Source organism: Gobius niger (assembly GCF_951799975.1).
Source record: "Gobius niger genome assembly, chromosome: 24".
Taxonomy (NCBI): domain Eukaryota; kingdom Metazoa; phylum Chordata; class Actinopteri; order Gobiiformes; family Gobiidae; genus Gobius; species Gobius niger.
The window spans coordinates 16,596,427-16,617,420 of NC_136875.1; the positions used below are offsets into that span (position 1 = coordinate 16,596,427).

At 46.0% G+C, this 20,994-nt stretch overlaps 1 protein-coding gene across 1 annotated transcript in view; it reads left to right on the plus strand.

Moving 5' to 3' along the window:
• LOC306982575 (phospholipid-transporting ATPase ABCA1-like) overlaps positions 1-20,994 on the plus strand; it is a 105,391-nt gene that overhangs the window by 65,742 nt on the left and 18,655 nt on the right. The window contains exons 26-37 of the mRNA XM_079582549.1: positions 1-245; positions 827-878; positions 4,868-4,990; positions 5,079-5,224; positions 7,723-7,847; positions 7,924-8,022; positions 11,358-11,547; positions 12,206-12,300; positions 12,376-12,408; positions 13,959-14,064; positions 14,462-14,536; positions 19,884-20,053. The exon at positions 1-245 is cut by the window's left edge and continues 24 nt beyond it. Coding sequence (XP_079438675.1) covers positions 1-245; positions 827-878; positions 4,868-4,990; positions 5,079-5,224; positions 7,723-7,847; positions 7,924-8,022; positions 11,358-11,547; positions 12,206-12,300; positions 12,376-12,408; positions 13,959-14,064; positions 14,462-14,536; positions 19,884-20,053 — 1,459 coding nt within the window. The remainder of the gene's footprint in view (positions 246-826; positions 879-4,867; positions 4,991-5,078; positions 5,225-7,722; positions 7,848-7,923; positions 8,023-11,357; positions 11,548-12,205; positions 12,301-12,375; positions 12,409-13,958; positions 14,065-14,461; positions 14,537-19,883; positions 20,054-20,994) is intronic.

A 20,994-nucleotide genomic window follows, 5' to 3' on the forward strand; every position in this document is an offset into this window, starting at 1 on the left:
GGGCCTCCACTGACCCGCCCGTCCACCCCCTCCTCCCGGCCGACGTGGCCCAGGTGTCGGCTCTGATCCTGGGCCACGTCCCGGAGGCTCGGCTGGTGGAGGACCTGGGCCACGAGCTCACCTACATCCTGCCCTACTCGGCGGCCAAAGACGGGGCCTTCGTGGACCTGTTCCGGGCCCTGGACCAGGACCTGCACCACCTGGGCATCTCCAGCTACGGCGTGTCCGACACCAGCCTGGAGGAGGTCAGTCCGAGACGCTGAAGGTCACAGCCTCATGTGAAACAGGGCCGATCTTTTTCAGCGCATTGTTTGTTGTTTTTTCTCCCGTTCGGACAAAAAAAGGTGACTGAAGGTCCTTTTAGATCAGTTTTGTAGGTCTTAGCTTTCAAATGAGGCGTTACTCTGGCCTGTAGGCTGTGACCTTTAGATTTGGGTAAAGCTGAACTGGGGAAAATGCACTGGGTTGACCCTAGAACTACTATGAGTCTTTTATATGAAACTGTGTCGTGTCTAAAAACATGAAAGAAAAGCTTCATGAGGACCAGAGAAAAATGATCCAAAATTACTGGAAAATTCGGAATTTGGGAACAAAAAATCCTAAAAACTAAAATGCTGAAGATGTAAAGTAGTTTCCTGGATGTGTGAGACGTCACTGGTGAAGCTCAGTGTCCTTCAGGAGAGAGAAACTAACACTTACTGTGAGGCCAGAGACACAGGAGCAAAGAGATAAATAACTAACCCTCCCCGACCTTCATCACTGTGGAAACATGAGCCTGTAGGAGAAACACCCAGGCCATCAGTGAAAACTCATGTTTTTGTTTCAGATCTTCCTGAAAGTGGCCGAGGACAACGGCGTGGACACGGAGGTTCCTTCAGGTCTGACCCGTCTGTAATGTTCTCCTCTCAGTGTGGGAACTGGAGACTAAACCAGTGTTAATTTTGACAACATATTTTGATTTAGTTTTAGTCTTAGTCTTTTGTAATGTAATTTTAGTCAAGATTTAGTCGAAAAAATCTTTCAAATTTTAGTTTTAGTCGACTAAAATTGCATGTAAATTTAGTCGACTACATTTCAGACTAATTTATTGGACTTTGCATTGATAATATTGATTCTAATCATGTTTAATGTTGTTCCTCTGCTTCATGTTTCTGCTCCACATGAACAAAGCTCAGAGCTGATCCTTTAAACATGATCTGAGGCTCTTTCAGACGCTCAATACAAGTTTGGATGATTTTAGTCTCTCCTTTTCACTTTTATTTAGTCTGATTTTAGTCGACTCAAATATCTGGACATTTTAGTCACAGTTTTAGTCTCATGAGAAACTTTTCATTTAGTTTTAGTCCAATTTTAGTCACAAAAAATATCACTTTGACTAAAATTAAGACTGAATATTTTAGTCGACGAAATTAACACTGGACTAAACATCACGCTGAACTCTGTCCATGATGAACACATTACATGAGCCATCGCTGTGGAGTCGGGAACTTTACTGGGCTCATTCACCAGAGTGCAGAGTGAAAACTGTCAAAAAGGACAGAAAAATAAACAATATTACTAATAATGAAGTGCCTGTAGGCTTTTTATCATGACAATGCATAACTCAGTGCAGCTGCGATTAGCATAACTGCGATTAGCATTAGCGTTTTTTAACATCGTTTTTAAACATAAATTATACAACATTTTAAGGAGAGACACTACAGGCAAAACTCAATTGTTTCAGTTTTCAGGTTTTGGTCCAAATCTGTCTCTGAACATATAAACTTTCACCCGGAAACAGAAAATATGCCTAATCTTCACAATAACATGTTTAAATTTTGCTCTGATTCAATGTTCCCCCATAGACTTATATGGGAGAATGCAATTTCAAGGGTCTTTTTCTCCAAACACATGTTTCTGTCATTGTGGCGACACTATGTCCACGTCAGTCGGACCTAAAGACTTCACATTTTCCAGCCTTGGACTGAACAATATTTGGGAGATTTTTTATTATTTAATCCCTTAAGCCCCATTTATTGAGTTTTGAATGTCAAAAAATAAGGCGAAAATTTAACTTTTTACAAATGTTTCCACTAAAAAAACAGCTTATTTTAAAACTAAACAAGAAATCCTAAATCCGCTCTGAGAAAGTCTCGGTAACTCATTCATCAATAAAATAGTAGCTCGATCCATTATTTTGTCGCTGAAAAGATGGGAAATTTGGGGCATTTTTAGGCATAAAACCTTGTTCTTATATGAAAAGATAAAATGACAGAAAACTTGCAATGTTTTTGTTTCTTACATTTATGCCAGTGATCGACAGCAACAGTTTCAAATTGAAATCTGTAAATATACATGTTTTCCCTGTTCACCTGCAGCGTCTCGCCTTAAAGAAATAAACAGTGATATCTGCATTACAACTACTCACCACACTGATATGTCAGTCCTGAGTCGAGGATAAGAACAGATTGTGCTGCTGCTTCACTGTCTGTCCTTGTGTTTTCAGAACAGGAAGTGAAGTATCTGTGCGTCTCACTAAATAGCTTATATGCACAGGTTTACCACGTGACGTCTTCCTGGACAGTCAGACAGACCTGGACTTCCTGTCGCCGATCGTTTACGTTCACAACGAGCAGGTCCCACACAAATATAGAGAAGCTCAGGATCTGGTTAAGGACGAGTTACTGATGGAGTCACAGAAACAAACATCATGTTCACTGCGAATCTGCCCCAAAGGAAACGCCAGCGCTCGTAAGGGGCGGAGCTTTATCTTAGAGCTAAAGGCTAGTGCTAAAAAATGATAATATAACATGTAAACAAGTCAATATTTAAACTAACAGGACAATTCTGTTTCGCGCAGGCTCGTTCAAAACTAGCGCTAGTTTTATTTTTTATTGTGTATTAGCCGCGTTAGCCGCGTTAGCTGCGTTAGCCTCAAGACAAAAACATCCACCGTTATGAACACGGAGTTTCCTCCAGTGAAGTCGTTACGTCTCATGTAATATTTTCTAACCTGCTCCGTCACATCTGAGCTTTTACTCTCTGTCCTTTACCAAATCTTAAGCTATGGCTTTATTTTTAATGGGAAGTGATAACGGACAGGAAGGACAGCTCTGGTTTACTGTCCAGGCGGAAACACGTGGGGTCACTGTGCATAAGCCCATAGAACTGACCAGAAACAAACTCAAAATACTGAGCCTCAAAATAAGACATTTTACATTTTTACAAATATTTTATAAACATCACACCGTCTCTCTCCCGCCTCTGACCCGCCTCTGACCCGCCTCTCTCGGTTAGTGCTGGATCGTCTGCTGTGAGTTTGTATAGATCTATGAGTTGGTTTGTCTAAAAAAACAAATAATCCTAATCCTTAAAGGAATAGGCCACCGTTTTTACATACTAAGATATGTTCTTACCTCACTTTAGACGTGTTAATATATCCCCGTCTGGTCTTTGTCCGTGCGCTCACACATACGCAGCCTCTCCCACATGTCACATAGCTCCAAAAAAGCTCACGATAGAAGCTACCAAGCTCTTCCACGTGTTCCCTATTTAAATAAAGTTACGTGAAGTGTTTTCATGTGAAGTATATTTACCCAGAAATGTAGCATGTCGATTTTATAAGCAAATAAAAAGGGGGACTATATTGTGAGGCGTAATGATACGAGGAGTAAAACGTCCGCGCAGTAACTCCTAAAGGTTATTGCCGGAAGTGAGCGGGGGAAGTCTTTAGGAGTTACTACGCGGACGCTGTGCTCCTCGTATCATTACGCCTCACAATATAGTGCCCCTTTTTATTTGCTTATAAAATCGACATGCTACATTTCTGGGTAAATATACTTCGCATGAAAACACTTCACGTAACTTTATTTAAATAGGGAACACGTGGAAGAGCTTGGTAGCTTCTATCGTGAGCTTTTTTGGAGCTATATGACATGTGGGAGAGGCTGCGTATGTGTGAGCGCACGGACAAAGACCAGACGGGGATATATTAACTCGACTAAAGTGAGCTAAGAACATATCTTAGTATGTAAAAACGGTGGCCTATTCCTTTAAGGTTTTAACCCCTTAACTCCCACCTGAACCGAGCACAGTTTCTCCAGATTTACCCCAATCCAAAAGCTTCTGGAAAAAAGCTGTGAAAATAGCGACAAAACAATGATGGAAATGTGACAAAAAAGTGACGAAAAATTTATGAAAAAGTGGCAAAAATGTCACAAGAAATTGACACATAAATGACGACAAAATGACAAAAATGTGACAAAATGTGACAAAAAATTAATAAAAAATTTCCAAAAATGTACGAAAAAATGACAAAAAAATTATAAAAATGTGACAAAAAATTTATTAAAAATGGATGCAAAAATTGACAAAAAATGACAAAAAAAATACAAAAAAGTGACAAAAAAGTGAGAAAAAATTTACACAAAAATGATAAAAATGTGACAAAAAATTGATTCAAAATTGATGAAAAAGTTGACAAAAAATGACCAAAAAAATATAAAAAAGTGACAAAAAAAATTCAAAAATGTGACAAAAAATGTACGAAAAATTCACAAAAAATTCACGAAAAATTCACAAAAAATTTACAAAAATATGACAAAAAGTGACAAAAAAATGACAAAAAAATGTTGGGAAAAAAATGTTGGGAAAAAAATGTTGGGAAAAAAAAGTGATGCCGTGAGGTAAAAGCTCCTCTGGGTTCAGGCGTGAGTTCAGAGGTTAACCATTTCCCTGGCCCTGACCTTCATTTGTGATATCTCACGTTTTCACAGCAGACTGTCCCTCCTGAGCAGAACATCTAACACTAACCGTCTCTCTCCCGCCTCTGTCCCGCCTCTGACCTCTGACCTCTGACCTATGACCTCTGTCCCGCCTCTGTCCTCAGACGGGACGCTCCCCGTGCCCCGCCGCAGACGCACCCACGCCTTCGGGGGGGGGGACCACCAGAGCTGCCTCCGGCCCCTGACGGAGGACGACCTGCAGGGGAACGAGTCCGACGGGGACGCGGGTGAGAAACAAACGCCTCCACCTTTACCCAAATCTAACGGCTCCGTGTTAGAGCTGTGACTGGCTGACGCTGTCCCCGCCTCTTCCAGCCGAGGACTCTGATTGGCTGAACTGCACGGACGGCAAAGGCTCGTACTCGGTCACGGGTTGGAGTCTGAGGAAGCAGCAGTTCGTGGCCCTGATGTGGAAGCGCTTCCTGTACGCGCGGCGCTCACGGAAAGGGTTCTTCGCTCAGGTGAGAGTCGCCTGGACCGGGGCGAAGGCTAAAGCAGTCGTCTGGACCGGTGTACGCTGCAAAAAGTGCCCTACTAAAAAACAGGGACTTGTTTGTTTTGTTTTAAGGAAATAATTCTGCCAATGGGGTCAGCATTTTTTTCTTGCTAAGAATTCTTATTTTTAGAATATTTTTCTCATCATAAAACAAGAAAGAAACACTAAATTTAAGCAAATAAAGCTGGAATTAAGCAAAATGTCCTCAGAAAATGGAATCATTTAAGGAAAACATTCTTATTTAGTGAAAAATTGTGAGATATTTTACTTTAATGTTGCTTGATTTAAGTAAAATGTTCTAAATATATTCTCTTCTTAATAAATACTAATATTTAAGGTAAATATTGCCCGGTCAGAATCACCTGCTGGAGGATTCACCTATTGTAGCTGTGAAGTTGAGGCTCTAACCGCTGTGCCACCGAGCCGCCACTTTAAAGAATGGAATGTTTTATCTGTGAGAAGCAGGTCTTACATTAAGAGTTGTTGATCTTAGTTTTTCTCAAAATAAGAAAAAAATATTCTTTGTCTAAAACTGAAGAAGATTCAAAAAGTTTTTCTTTCTTGTTACAAGAAAAATGAGCAAGTTTTTAGCAAATTTATCTGAACAAGAAATGGCTGGATTTTATTTCCTAAAACAAGATTTGAAAACTTCAAGAAAACTTTGCTCCACAAAACATTATTACTTTTCAGGGAAAAAATAAGAACTTATTATTTAAAGAAAGAGATTTTTTACTTGCTTAGAATCCACTTTTTGCAGAGTGAAGTCTAAAGTCGTCGTCTGTCCCGGTGTAAACCCTAAAGCAGTCGTCTGTCCCGGTGTAAAGTCTAAAGCAGTCGTCTGTCCCGGTGTAAAGTCTAAAGCAGTCGTCTGTCCCGGTGTAAAGTCTAAAGCAGTCGTCTGTCCCGGTGTAAACCCTAAAGCAGTCGTCTGTCCCGGTGTAAACCCTAAAGCAGTCGTCTGTCCCGGTGTAAAGTCTAAAGCAGTCGTCTGTCCCGGTGTAAAGTCTAAAGCAGTCGTCTGTCCCGGTGTAAACCCTAAAGCAGTCGTCTGTCCCGGTGTAAACCCTAAAGCAGTCGTCTGTCCCGGTGTAAACCCTAAAGCAGTCGTCTGTCCCGGTGTAAAGTCTAAAGCAGTCGTCTGTCCCGGTGTAAACCCTAAAGCAGTCGTCTGTCCCGGTGTAAACCCTAAAGCAGTCGTCTGTCCCGGTGTAAAGTCTAAAGCAGTCGTCTGTCCCGGTGTAAAGTCTAAAGCAGTCGTCTGTCCCGGTGTAAACCCTAAAGCAGTCGTCTGTCCCGGTGTAAAGTCTAAAGCAGTCGTCTGTCCCGGTGTAAACCCTAAAGCAGTCGTCTGTCCCGGTGTAAACCCTAAAGCAGTCGTCTGTCCCGGTGTAAACCCTAAAGCAGTCGTCTGTCCCGGTGTAAAGTCTAAAGCAGTCGTCTGTCCCGGTGTAAACCCTAAAGCAGTCGTCTGTCCCGGTGTAAAGTCTAAAGCAGTCGTCTGTCCCGGTGTAAAGTCTAAAGCAGTCGTCTGTCCCGGTGTAAAGTCTAAAGCAGTCGTCTGTCCCGGTGTAAAGTCTAAAGCAGTCGTCTGTCCCGGTGTAAAGTCTAAAGCAGTCGTCTGTCCCGGTGTAAAGTCTAAAGCAGTCGTCTGTCCCGGTGTAAACCCTAAAGCAGTCGTCTGTCCCGGTGTAAACCCTAAAGCAGTCGTCTGTCCCGGTGTAAAGTCTAAAGCAGTCGTCTGTCCCGGTGTAAAGTCTAAAGCAGTCGTCTGTCCCGGTGTAAACCCTAAAGCAGTCGTCTGTCCCGGTGTAAAGTCTAAAGCAGTCGTCTGTCCCGGTGTAAACCCTAAAGCAGTCGTCTGTCCCGGTGTAAACCCTAAAGCAGTCGTCTGTCCCGGTGTAAACCCTAAAGCAGTCGTCTGTCCCGGTGTAAAGTCTAAAGCAGTCGTCTGTCCCGGTGTAAACCCTAAAGCAGTCGTCTGTCCCGGTGTAAAGTCTAAAGCAGTCGTCTGTCCCGGTGTAAAGTCTAAAGCAGTCGTCTGTCCCGGTGTAAAGTCTAAAGCAGTCGTCTGTCCCGGTGTAAAGTCTAAAGCAGTCGTCTGTCCCGGTGTAAAGTCTAAAGCAGTCGTCTGTCCCGGTGTAAAGTCTAAAGCAGTCGTCTGTCCCGGTGTAAACCCTAAAGCAGTCGTCTGTCCCGGTGTAAACCCTAAAGCAGTCGTCTGTCCCGGTGTAAAGTCTAAAGCAGTCGTCTGGTCTGGTGTAAAGTCTAAAGCAGTCGTCTGGTCCGGTGTAAAGTCTAAAGCAGTCGTCTGGTCTGGTGTAAAGTCTAAAGTCGTCGTCTGTCCCGGTGTAAACCCTAAAGTCGTCTGGTCTGGTGTAAAGTAGTCGTCTGTCCTGGTGTAAACCCTAAAGCAGTCGTCTGTCCCGGTGTAAACCCTAAAGTCCTGATCCCGCCTGTGCTCAGATCGTGCTTCCTGCCGTGTTCATCTGCATCGCTCTGGTCTTCAGCCTCATCGTTCCTCCGTTTGGGAAGTATCCGGCTCTGGAGCTGCAGCCGTGGATGTACAAGGACCAGGTGACCTTCATCAGGTAGGCCACGCCCCCTCCCCCAGTGCGCCGCCTCTGTCGCCTATGCCTTTCAGCTCCTGTGTTTGTGTCTCTGCAGCGACGACGCTCCCGGCGACGCCAGCATGCAGAGGCTGCTCGCCGCCCTGCAGGACGACCCGGGGCTCGGCACGCGCTGCATGAGAGGCTACACCATACCGTAAGACAAGCTCTATACCGTAAGACAAGCTCTATACTGTAAGACAAGCTCTATACCGTAAGACAAGCTCTATACCGTAAGACAAGCTCCATACCGTAAGACAAGCTCTATACTGTAAGACAAGCTCCATACCGTAAGACAAGCTCCATACTGTAAGACAAGCTCCATACCGTAAGACAAGCTCCATACTGTAAGACAAGCTCCATACTGTAAGACTAGCTCCATACCGTAAGACAAGCTCTATACTGTAAGACAAGCTCCATACTGTAAGACAAGCTCTATACCGTAAGACAAGCTCCATACTGTAAGACAAGCTCCATACTGTAAGACAAGCTCTATACCGTAAGACAAGCTCTATACCGTAAGACAAGCTCTATACCGTAAGACAAGCTCCATACTGTAAGACAAGCTCCATACTGTAAGACAAGCTCCATACTGTAAGACTAGCTCCATACTGTAAGACAAGCTCCATACTGTAAGACAAGCTCTATACCGTAAGACAAGCTCTATACTGTAAGACAAGCTCTATACTGTAAGACAAGCTCCATACTGTAAGACAAGCTCTATACCGTAAGACAAGCTCCATACTGTAAGACAAGCTCTATACTGTAAGACTAGCTCCATACTGTAAGACAAGCTCCATACTGTAAGACAAGCTCCATACTGTAAGACTAGCTCCATACTGTAAGACAAGCTCCATACCGTAAGACAAACTCTATACCGTAAGACAAGCTCCATACTGTAAGACAAGCTCTATACTGTAAGACAAGCTCCATACTGTAAGACAAGCTCCATACTGTAAGACAAGCTCCATACCGTAAGACAAACTCTATACCGTAAGACAAGCTCCATACTGTAAGACAAGCTCTATACTGTAAGACAAGCTCCATACTGTAAGACAAGCTCCATACTGTAAGACAAGCTCCATACTGTAAGACAAGCTCTATACTGTAAGACAAGCTCTATACTGTAAGACAAGCTCTATACTGTAAGACAAGCTCCATACCGTAAGACAAGCTCCATACTGTAAGACAAGCTCCATACTGTAAGACAAGCTCCATACCGTAAGACAAGCTCCATACTGTAAGACAAGCTCCATACTGTAAGACAAGCTCCATACCGTAAGACAAGCTCCATACTGTAAGACAAGCTCCATACTGTAAGACAAGCTCCATACTGTAAGACAAGCTCTATACTGTAAGACAAGCTCCATACTGTAAGACAAGCTCCATACCGTAAGACAAGCTCCATACTGTAAGACAAGCTCCATACCGTAAGACAAGCTCCATACTGTAAGACAAGCTCCATACTGTAAGACAAGCTCCATACTGTAAGACAAGCTCTATACTGTAAGACAAGCTCCATACTGTAAGACAAGCTCTATACTGTAAGACAAGCTCTATACTGTAAGACAAGCTCCATACTGTAAGACAAGCTCTATACTGTAAGACAAGCTCTATACTGTAAGACAAGCTCCATACTGTAAGACAAGCTCCATACTGTAAGACAAACTCCATACCGTAAGACAAGCTCCATACTGTAAGACAAGCTCTATACTGTAAGACAAGCTCCATACTGTAAGACAAGCTCCATACTGTAAGACAAGCTCCATACTGTAAGACAAACTCCATACCGTAAGACAAGCTCCAGACTGTAAGACAAGCTCCATACTGTAAGACAAGCTCCATACTGTAAGACAAGCTCCATACTGTAAGACAAGCTCTATACTCTAAGACAAGCTCTATACTGTAAGACAAGCTCCATACTGTAAGACAAGCTCTATACCGTAAGACAAGCTCTATACCGTAAGACAAGCTCTATACCGTAAGACAAGCTCCATACTGTAAGACAAGCTCCATACTGTAAGACAAGCTCTATACTGTAAGACAAGCTCTATACCGTAAGACAAGCTCTATACCGTAAGACAAGCTCTATACTCTAAGACAAGCTCTATACTGTAAGACAAGCTCCATACTGTAAGACAAGCTCCATACTGTAAGACAGACTCTATACTGTAAGACAAGCTCCATACTGTAAGACAAGCTCCATACTGTAAGACAAGCTCCAGACTGTAAGACAGACTCTATACCGTAAGACAAGCTCCATACTGTAAGACAAGCTCCATACTGTAAGACAAGCTCCATACTGTAAGACAAGCTCCATACTGTAAGACAAGCTCCAGACTGTAAGACAGACTCTATACCGTAAGACAAACTCTGTACCGTAAGACAAGCTCTATACCGTAAGACAAGCTCTATACTGTAAGACAAGCTCTATACCGTAAGACAGACTCTGTACCGTAAGACAAGCTCCATACTGTAAGACAAACTCCAGACTCCGTACTGATGCTTTACAACAAATTCCTCCAGTGACTTTCCTGCTAACTGTGATTTTATTGTTGACTTTAACAGTAAACTCTCACTGCCCTCGATACAGTTGCTCCGTTCAAACTTAAACAGGTTAATCCTAAACTCCTGGAGAAACGAGGAGCTAAAACAACTGAAGAGAAACTGCAGGAAGGCCGAGAGGAGACGGAGGAAAAGCAAAATAACCATAAATCATCAAATATTCTGTCCTCAACAAAAGACCTACAATACAGCAAGAAATGCAAGAAACAGATTCTTTTCCACAATAATCACCAATCATAAAAATAACCCAAAAGTCTTATTCTCAACGATAGAAAATGTTTTAAAGCCTAATTTAAACAAAACTCCTCTTAACGTTTGCAGACACTTCAGAGGAAAGATAGACACTATCAGATGTAATATTTTACCCAAAGTAACACGGTTCTAAATACATCTGATGGTCTGTTTGTTCCAGAGGAAACACTGGACAGTTTTGTCCTGGTTAAAGCTGAGATGTTTGATAAAGTTTTCTCCTCAGTGAGTTCCACCACATGTCCTTTAGACCCGGTCCCAACGCCGTTTTAAAAACATTTTATGGATCTTTTAGAGACGAGCTTCTAAACATGATGAATTGCTCTCTTCAGACGGGGGTCTTCCCTGCTGCGTTTAAAGGGGCGGTGGTGAGGCCCCTGCTGAAGAAGAGCAATTTGGACTGTAAAGATTTTAACCATTTCAGACCAGTTTCCAACTTACCATTTTTATGCAAAATCTTAGAAAAACTTAATGATTTTATTACTGCACAAAATGTCCCTGAGAAACTCCAGTCGGGCTTTAGGGTGAACCACAGCACAGAGACCGCCCTCTTACAGACTTTAAATGTTGTTAATGTTGTAATCGGTAAAGCACTTTGTGATACCTTTCAGTATGAAAAGCACTTTATAAATAAAGTTTGATTGATTGGTACCGTAAGACAGATCCATGTGTCCTCAGAGACGCCCCCTGCACCATGGGGGACGAGGACTGGACGACGCCCCCGGTCCCGGGCGACGTCCTGGACGTTTTCTCCTCCGGGAACTGGTCCATGATCGACCCGTCGCCCGCCTGTTACTGCAGCTGCGACGGGAACAAGAGGATGCTCCCGGAGTGCCCGCCTGGAGCCGGAGGACTACCCCCACCTCAGGTACTGCTACTACTACTGCTTTGCTCCCCTTGAAAGGTCCTTAAAGGAACAGGCCAGCGTTTCTCCACACTGAGATATGTTCTTACCTGAGCTGTGACGAGTTCTTTAGGACCTGTCTGATCTTCAGTCACGTAAACACAGCGCAGACGGCGTTAGCATTTAGCCTCTCCCTCTCTCCTCTATAGCTCCAAAACAGGTCAAGATAGAAGCTACCAAGCTCTTCCACGTTTTCCCTATTTAAATATGGTTACGTGAAGTGTATAGTGTATTGTAAGGCGTAATAATACCAGGAGTAATTTAAAATCCGCACAGTAAAGTGAAGATTACTGCGCGGATTTCGAATTACTCCTGGTATTATTACGCCTTACAATACACTATACACTTCACGTAACCATATTTAAATAGGGAAAACGTGGAAGAGCTTGGTAGCTTCTATCTTGACCTGTTTTGGAGCTATAGAGGAGAGAGGGAGAGGCTAAATGCTAACGCCGTCTGCGCTGTGTTTACGTGACTGAAGATCAGACAGGTCCTAAAGAACTCGTCACAGCTCAGGTAAGAACATATCTCAGTGTGGAGAAACACTGGCCTGTTCCTTTAAAGAACTAAAGAGTGACACAGTGTGATACAGAGTGATATAGAGTGACGTGTCCGTGTGCAGATGATGCTGAGCGCCACAGACGCGCTGCAGAACCTGACGGGGAGGAACATCTCCGACTACCTGGTCAAAACCTACGCCCAGATCATCGGGAAGAGGTGTGGACTCTAAAGCAAACGCTCGGGCAGAACCGGGACTCTCACTCTGTCTAACAACCACTCTCTCTGTTTCAGTCTGAAGAACAAGGTCTGGGTCAATGAGTTCAGGTGGGTGTGTCCTCCTCCTGCTCCTTTCACCTCCTCCTCCTGCTCCTTTCACCTCCTCCTCCTGCTCCTTTCACCTCCTCCTCCTGCTCCTTTCACCTCCTCCTCCTGCTCCTTTCACCTCCTCCTCCTGCTCCTTTCACCTCCTCCTCCTGCTCCTTTCACCTCCTCCTCCTGCTCCTTTCACCTCCTCCTCCTGCTCCTTTCACCTCCTCCTCCTGCTCCTTTCACCTCCTCCTCCTGCTCCTTTCACCTCCTCCTCCTGCTCCTCTCACCTCCTCCTCCTGCTCCTTTCACCTCCTCCTCCTGCTCCTTTCACCTCCTCCTCCTGCTCCTTTCACCTCCTCCTCCTGCTCCTTTCACCTCCTCCTCCTGCTCCTTTCACCTCCTCCTCCTGCTCCTTTCACCTCCTCCACTAATGCAGCTTCTGGTTCTTCTCTCTGTCGCGGCGTTTCCATCACTCGACTGCAATCCATGTTTTGTTTCACGAGTGACGGAAACTCTTTCAGGGGCTTCAGTGCTTCATTTGTAAATAATTAAAACACTCTTATTAAACACCGTTAAATCATCTTCAAAATGGTTCCCAGATGCTTTACCTTGAAAGACAGAAAGACGGGGATCAAATGAAGCACTGGAGCTAAATCCACTTTTCAGAGGATTGATAGTTTGTCTTGAAGCTAAAGGCTAACATGCTATGAAAAATGGAATAAAAATATATAGCGCTAAAGAAATTAATTAATTTTATATTTGAGGCACTATTTCAAATTGTATAATGCATGAAATGAATGTTAGCCTTTAGCTCCAAGACAAACTCACTGATCCTTATAAACACAGACGTCTCCTCTACTGAAATATTTACACTGTACAGCAACTCGTTCACCTGCAGGAGGTGATCATCTACCAAGAACTCACCGTCCACCACAGAGTCTGTAGGAAATACGATGATTCGAACGAGTCTAAGCTCATCTTAATGGAAATTAATACGGACAGGAAGTGCTAGCGCCCACAGCTTCAGCTCAGAGGAACTAGCGTAGCCACATTGTGCAACAAGCTAATAGTTCCCAAAAGTTTGTGCGTTGCTCGGCAGCGTTTGGCTAGGCTAGAAGCAGCGAGGCTAGCAGCTAGCCTAGCTACTTAGCTGAAGGTGCAGTTGGAGGAATGGTGGTGAATCTCTGGGTAAGTTGAAAGTCAGACTCACGCTAACTTCACGAGCAATTCTTCTCTCTCAGTGACGGGACAGATAGTGTCGCTGCTACGTACGTGCGGAGTGATATGAAAACACCAACTCAGAGGAACTTTATCAGGAAATAATGAAATCCCATCAAATCAACGGAGCTTCTGCTGACGCTGTGAAGAGCCGTATGATAAGACGGTTTTATTGCCATGGTTTGAGAACAGCTTCACACACGGTGCTGTCGCTGCTGAGAGTGTCAGATCAGCCTCGATGGTTTTATAAGTCACTTTTTAACATGTACCTTTGTTGATGTCTCCCCCCCCCTCCTCCTCTCTCTCCCCCTCCTCCTCCCCCCCCCCCCCCCCTCCTCCTCTCTCAGATATGGGGGTTTCTCTCTCGGCGCTCGCAGCACTCAGGTCCTTCCTCCGGCCGACGAGATCAACGACGCCATCGAGAGAGTCCGCAAGATCTTCGAACTGGAGAAGGTCCTGCTTTTACTACTACTGCTATGACTACTACTACTACTACTACTACTACTGCTACTACTGCTACTACTGCTACTCCTACTACTGCTACTACTGCTACTACTACTACTACTGCTACTGCTATGACTACTACTGCTATGACTACTACTGCTACTACTGCTACTACTACTACTACTGCTACTGCTATGACTACTACTGCTATGACTACTACTACTATTGCTACTGCTACTACTGCTACTGCTACTACTACTACTACTGCTATGACTACTACTACTAGTACTGCTACTACTACTACTAATACTACTACTGCTACTACTGCTGCTACTACTACTACTGCTGCTACTGCTGCTACTGCCCTCACCAGTGACCCGCGTGTGCTTCTCCCTCCCTCCTGCAGGGGGCAGCAGCAGACCGGTTCCTGGACAGTCTCTCCGGTTTCATCCACGGCCTGGACACAAAGAACAACGTCAAGGTCAGAGTCAGAAACGATTCAGCACATTTAACCCCATGTCCCAGGACGAGACAGGTTTAAACATTTCAGATTCTGGAGACGCGTCCGGAGGAAACAGAGCTCAACGTTTAGATTTAACTCTGTCAGAGTGAAAAAAACAGCCTAAAGTCTCTCTTTACGATGTTTACTCTGACGTTTGTCTCTAAGATCAAGGAAGGAACATTTGTTATTCCATTTTTCACCTTAAGTTCTAAACACAAACTGGAGAAGAACAGGTCCTCCCAAGAACGTGTTCGTGGTCGCGGTCATGTTAGTGGTCGTGGTCATGTTAGTGGTCGTGGTCATGTTAGTGGTCGCGGTCATGTTAGTGGTCGTGGTCATGTTAGTGGTCATGTTAGTGGTCGTGGTCATGTTAGTGGTCATGTTAGTGGTCGTGGTCATGTTAGTGGTCGTGGTCATGTTAGTGGTCGTGGTCATGTTAGTGGTCGCGGTCATGTTAGTGGTCGCGGTCATGTTAGTGGTCATGTTAGTGGTCATGTTAGTGGTCGTGGTCATGTTAGTGGTCGTGGTCATGTTAGTGGTCGTGGTCATGTTAGTGGTCGCGGTCATGTTAGTGGTCGTGGTCATGTTAGTGGTCATGTTAGTGGTCGTGGTCATGTTAGTGGTCATGTTAGTGGTCGTGGTCATGTTAGTGGTCGTGGTCATGTTAGTGGTCGTGGTCATGTTAGTGGTCGCGGTCATGTTAGTGGTCGCGGTCATGTTAGTGGTCATGTTAGTGGTCATGTTAGTGGTCGTGGTCATGTTAGTGGTCGTGGTCATGTTAGTGGTCGTGGTCATGTTAGTGGTCGTGGTCATGTTAGTGGTCGCGGTCATGTTAGTGGTCGTGGTCATGTTAGTGGTCGTGGTCATGTTAGTGGTCGTGGTCATGTTAGTGGTCGCGGTCATGTTAGTGGTCGTGGTCATGTTAGTGGTCGTGGTCATGTTAGTGGTCATGTTAGTGGTCGTGGTCATGTTAGTGGTCGTGGTCATGTTAGTGGTCGTGGTCATGTTAGTGGTCGCGGTCATGTTAGTGGTCATGGTCATGTTAGTGGTCGTGGTCATGTTAGTGGTCATGTTAGTGGTCGTGGTCATGTTAGTGGTCATGTTAGTGGTCGTGGTCATGTTAGTGGTCGTGGTCGTGTTAGTGGTCGTGGTCATGTTAGTGGTCATGTTAGTGGTCGTGGTCATGTTAGTGGTCGTGGTCGTGTTAGTGGTCGTGGTCATGTTAGTGGTCATGTTAGTGGTCGTGGTCATGTTAGTGGTCGTGGTCATGTTAGTGGTCGTGGTCATGTTAGTGGTCGCGGTCATGTTAGTGGTCATGGTCATGTTAGTGGTCGTGGTCATGTTAGTGGTCGTGGTCATGTTAGTGGTCGCGGTCATGTTAATGGTCGTGGTCTTGTTAGTGGTCGTGGTCGTGTTAGTGGTCGTGGTCATGTTAGTGGTCGTGGTCATGTTAGTGGTCGCGGTCATGTTAGTGGTCGTGGTCATGTTAGTGGTCGTGGTCATGTTAGTGGTCGTGGTCATGTTAGTGGTCGCGGTCATGTTAGTGGTCGTGGTCATGTTAGTGGTCGTGGTCGTGTTAGTGGTCGTGGTCATGTTAGTGGTCGTGGTCATGTTAGTGGTCGCGGTCATGTTAGTGGTCGTGGTCATGTTAGTGGTCGCGGTCATGTTAGTGGTCGTGGTCATGTTAGTGGTCGCGGTCATGTTATTGGTCGCGGTCATGTTAGTGGTCGCGGTCATGTTAGTGGTCGTGGTCATGTTATTGGTCGCGGTCATGTTAGTGGTCGTGGTCATGTTAGTGGTCGTGGTCATGTTAGTGGTCGTGGTCGTGGTCATGTTATTGGTCGCGGTCATGTTAGTGGTCGTGGTCATGTTATTGGTCGCGGTCATGTTAGTGGTCGTGGTCATGTTAGTGGTCGTGGTCATGTTAGTGGTCATGTTAGTGGTCGTGGTCATGTTAGTGGTCGTGGTCATGTTAGTGGTCATGTTAGTGGTCGCGGTCATGTTAGTGGTCATGTTAGTGGTCATGGTCATGTTAGTGGTCGTGGTCATGTTAGTGGTCGTGGTCATGTTAGTGGTCATGTTAGTGGTCGTGGTCATGTTAGTGGTCGCGGTCATGTTAGTGGTCATGTTAGTGGTCGCGGTCATGTTAGTGGTCATGTTAGTGGTCGTGGTCATGTTAGTGGTCGTGGTCATGTTAGTGGTCATGGTCATGTTAGTGGTCGCGGTCGTGGTCGTGGTCATGTTAGTGGTCGTGGTCATGTTAGTGGTCATGTTAGTGGTCGTGGTCGCGGTCATGTTAGTGGTCGTGGTCATGTTAGTGGTCGTGGTCATGTTAGTGGTCGTGGTCATGTTAGTGGTCGTGGTCATGTTAGTGGTCGTGGTCATGTTAGTGGTCGCGGTCATGTTAGTGGTCGTGGTCATGTTAGTGGTCGCGGTCATGTTAGTGGTCGTGGTCATGTTAGTGGTCGTGGTCATGTTAGTGGTCGCGGTCGTGGTCGTGGTCATGTTAGTGGTCGTGGTCATGTTAGTGGTCGCGGTCAAGTTAGTGGTCGTGGTCATGTTAGTGGTCGTGGTCATGTTAGTGGTCATGTTAGTGGTCGTGGTCATGTTAGTGGTCGTGGTCTTGTTAGTGGTCATGTTAGTGGTCGTGGTCATGTTAGTGGTCGTGGTCATGTTAGTGGTCATGTTAGTGGTCGTGGTCATGTTAGTGGTCGTGGTCATGTTAGTGGTCATGTTAGTGGTCGCGGTCATGTTAGTGGTCGTGGTCTTGTTAGTGGTCATGTTAGTGGTCGTGGTCGTGTTAGTGGTCGTGGTCATGTTAGTGGTCGTGGTCATGTTAGTGGTCGCGGTCATGTTAGTGGTCGTGGTCATGTTAGTGGTCGTGGTCTTGTTAGTGGTCATGTTAGTGGTCGTGGTCGTGTTAGTGGTCGTGGTCATGTTAGTGGTCGCGGTCATGTTAGTGGTCGCGGTCATGTTAGTGGTCGTGGTCATGTTAGTGGTCGCGGTCATGTTAGTGGTCGTGGTCATGTTAGTGGTCGTGGTCATGTTAGTGGTCGTGGTCGTGGTCATGTTAGTGGTCGCGGTCATGTTAGTGGTCGTGGTCATGTTAGTGGTCGTGGTCATGTTAGTGGTCGTGGTCATGTTAGTGGTCGCGGTCATGTTAGTGGTCGTGGTCATGTTAGTGGTCGTGGTCATGTTAGTGGTCGTGGTCATGTTAGTGGTCGTGGTCATGTTAGTGGTCGTGGTCATGTTAGTGGTCGCGGTCATGTTAATGGTCGTGGTCATGTTAGTGGTCGCGGTCATGTTAGTGGTCGTGGTCATGTTAGTGGTCGTGGTCATGTTAGTGGTCATGGTCATGTTAGTGGTCGTGGTCATGTTAGTGGTCGCGGTCATGTTAGTGGTCGCGGTCGTGTTAGTGGTCGTGGTCATGTTAGTGGTCGCGGTCATGTTAGTGGTCGCGGTCATGTTAGTGGTCATGTTAGTGGTCGCGGTCATGTTAGTGGTCGCGGTCATGTTAGTGGTCGTGGTCATGTTAGTGGTCGTGGTCATGTTAGTGGTCGTGGTCATGTTAGTGGTCGTGGTCATGTTAGTGGTCATGTTAGTGGTCGTGGTCATGTTAGTGGTCGCGGTCATGTTAGTGGTCATGTTAGTGGTCATGTTAGTGGTCATGTTAGTGGTCGCGGTCATGTTAGTGGTCATGTTAGTGGTCATGTTAGTGGTCATGTTAGTGGTCGTGGTCATGTTAGTGGTCGTGGTCATGTTAGTGGTCATGTTAGTGGTCGTGGTCATGTTAGTGGTCGTGGTCATGTTAGTGGTCGCGGTCATGTTAGTGGTCGCGGTCATGTTAGTGGTCGTGGTCATGTTAGTGGTCGTGGTCATGTTAGTGGTCGTGGTCATGTTAGTGGTCGCGGTCATGTTAGTGGTCGCGGTCATGTTAGTGGTCGTGGTCATGTTAGTGGTCGTGGTCATGTTAGTGGTCGTGGTCATGTTAGTGGTCGTGGTCATGTTAGTGGTCGTGGTCATGTTAGTGGTCATGTTAGTGGTCGCGGTCATGTTAGTGGTCGTGGTCATGTTAGTGGTCGTGGTCATGTTAGTGGTCGTGGTCATGTTAGTGGTCGTGGTCATGTTAGTGGTCGTGGTCATGTTAGTGGTCGCGGTCATGTTAGTGGTCGCGGTCATGTTAGTGGTCGTGGTCATGTTAGTGGTCGTGGTCATGTTAGTGGTCGTGGTCATGTTAGTGGTCGTGGTCATGTTAGTGGTCGTGGTCATGTTAGTGGTCGTGGTCATGTTAGTGGTCGTGGTCATGTTAGTGGTCGCGGTCATGTTAGTGGTCGTGGTCATGTTAGTGGTCGTGGTCATGTTAGTGGTCGTGGTCATGTTAGTGGTCATGTTAGTGGTCGCGGTCATGTTAGTGGTCGTGGTCATGTTAGTGGTCGTGGTCATGTTATTGGTCGTGGTCATGTTAGTGGTCGTGGTCATGTTAGTGGTCGCGGTCATGTTAGTGGTCGTGGTCGTGGTCATGTTAGTGGTCGTGGTCATGTTAGTGGTCGCGGTCATGTTAGTGGTCGTGGTCGCGGTCATGTTAGTGGTCATGTTAGTGGTCATGTTAGTGGTCATGTTAGTGGTCGTGGTCATGTTAGTGGTCGTGGTCATGTTAGTGGTCGTGGTCATGTTAGTGGTCGTGGTCATGTTAGTGGTCGCGGTCATGTTAGTGGTCGTGGTCATGTTAGTGGTCGCGGTCATGTTAGTGGTCGTGGTCATGTTAGTGGTCATGTTAGTGGTCGCGGTCATGTTAGTGGTCGTGGTCATGTTAGTGGTCGTGGTCATGTTATTGGTCGTGGTCATGTTAGTGGTCGTGGTCATGTTAGTGGTCGCGGTCATGTTAGTGGTCGTGGTCGTGGTCATGTTAGTGGTCGTGGTCGTGTTAGTGGTCGCGGTCATGTTAGTGGTCGTGGTCGTGTTAGTGGTCGCGGTCATGTTAGTGGTCGTGGTCGTGGTCATGTTAGTGGTCGTGGTCGTGGTCGCGGTCGTAGTCGTGTTTGTGGTCGTGGTCTGTCTCTGTGTCTAACCGTGTCTCTGTCTCTTCAGATCTGGTTCAATAACAAAGGCTGGCACAGCGTGGTCGTGGTCGCGGTCGTGGTCGCGGTCGCGGTCGTGGTCTCTCTGTGACTGACCGTCTCTCTGTCTCTGCTTCAGATCTGGTTCAATAACAAAGGCTGGCACAGCGTGGTCGTGGTCGCGGTCGTGGTCGCGGTCGCGGTCGTGGTCTCGGTCGCGGTCGTGGTCTCGGTCTCTGTGTCTAACCGTCTCTCTGTCTCCGCTTCAGATCTGGTTCAATAACAAAGGCTGGCACAGCGTGGGCGCTTTCCTCAACGTGATGAGCAACGGCATCCTGCGCTCGGCACTGCCCCCGGAGGCCGAGCCCAGGGACTACGGCATCACGGGCTTCAACCACCCGCTCAACCTCACCAAGGAGCAGCTGTCCCAGGTGGCCCTGTGAGTATCTGTCCCAGGTGGCCCTGTGAGTACATGACCCAGACCCAGGTGGCCCTGTGAGTATCTGACCCAGGTGGCCCTGTGAGTATCTGACCCAGACCCAGGTGGCCCTGTGAGTATCTGACCCAGACCCAGGTGGCCCTGTGAGTATCTGACCCAGGTGGCCCTGTGAGTATCTGACCCAGACCCAGGTGGCCCTGTGAGTATCTGACCCAGACCCAGGTGGCCCTGTGAGTATCTGACCAGACCCAGGTGGCCCTGTGAGTATCTGACCCAGACCCAGGTGGCCCTGTGAGTATCTGACCAGACCCAGGTGGCCCTGTATCTGACCCAGGTGGCCCTGTGAGTATCTGACCCAGACCCAGGTGGCCCTGTGAGTATCTGACCCAGGTGACTCTGTGAGTATCTAACCCAGACCCAGGTGGCCCTGTGAGTATATGACCCAGGAAGAGCTGGAGAAGGGTCTGGATGCAGTAAGTGGAGGGAAAGTGGTCCATGGAGCTCCAGGAAATGACGTCATCTCTGCAGGACAACGGCTTCTTAACCTCTTAACTCCCGCCTGAACCGAGAGGATCTTTTTCCTCACGTCATCACATTTCTTTTCATCATTTTTTTGTTGGGAATTCAACTCATTTTTGTCACATTTTTGTCATTTTTTTGTCAATTTTTTGTTTTTTTTTTGTCATTTTTTTGTCATTTTTTGTCACATTTTTGTCATTTTTTTGTCAATTTTTTGTCTTTTTTTTGTCATTTTTTTGTCATTTTTTTTGTCATATTTTTGTCATATTTTTTCATTTTTTTGTCACATTTTTGTCGAATTTTTGTCATTTTTTTGTCATTTTTTTGCCACTTTTTCATCAATGTTTTCTTCTCAGTTTTGTTGCTATTTTCACAGCTGTTTCCCAGAAGCTTTTGAATTGGGGTAAAGCCAAACTGGAGAG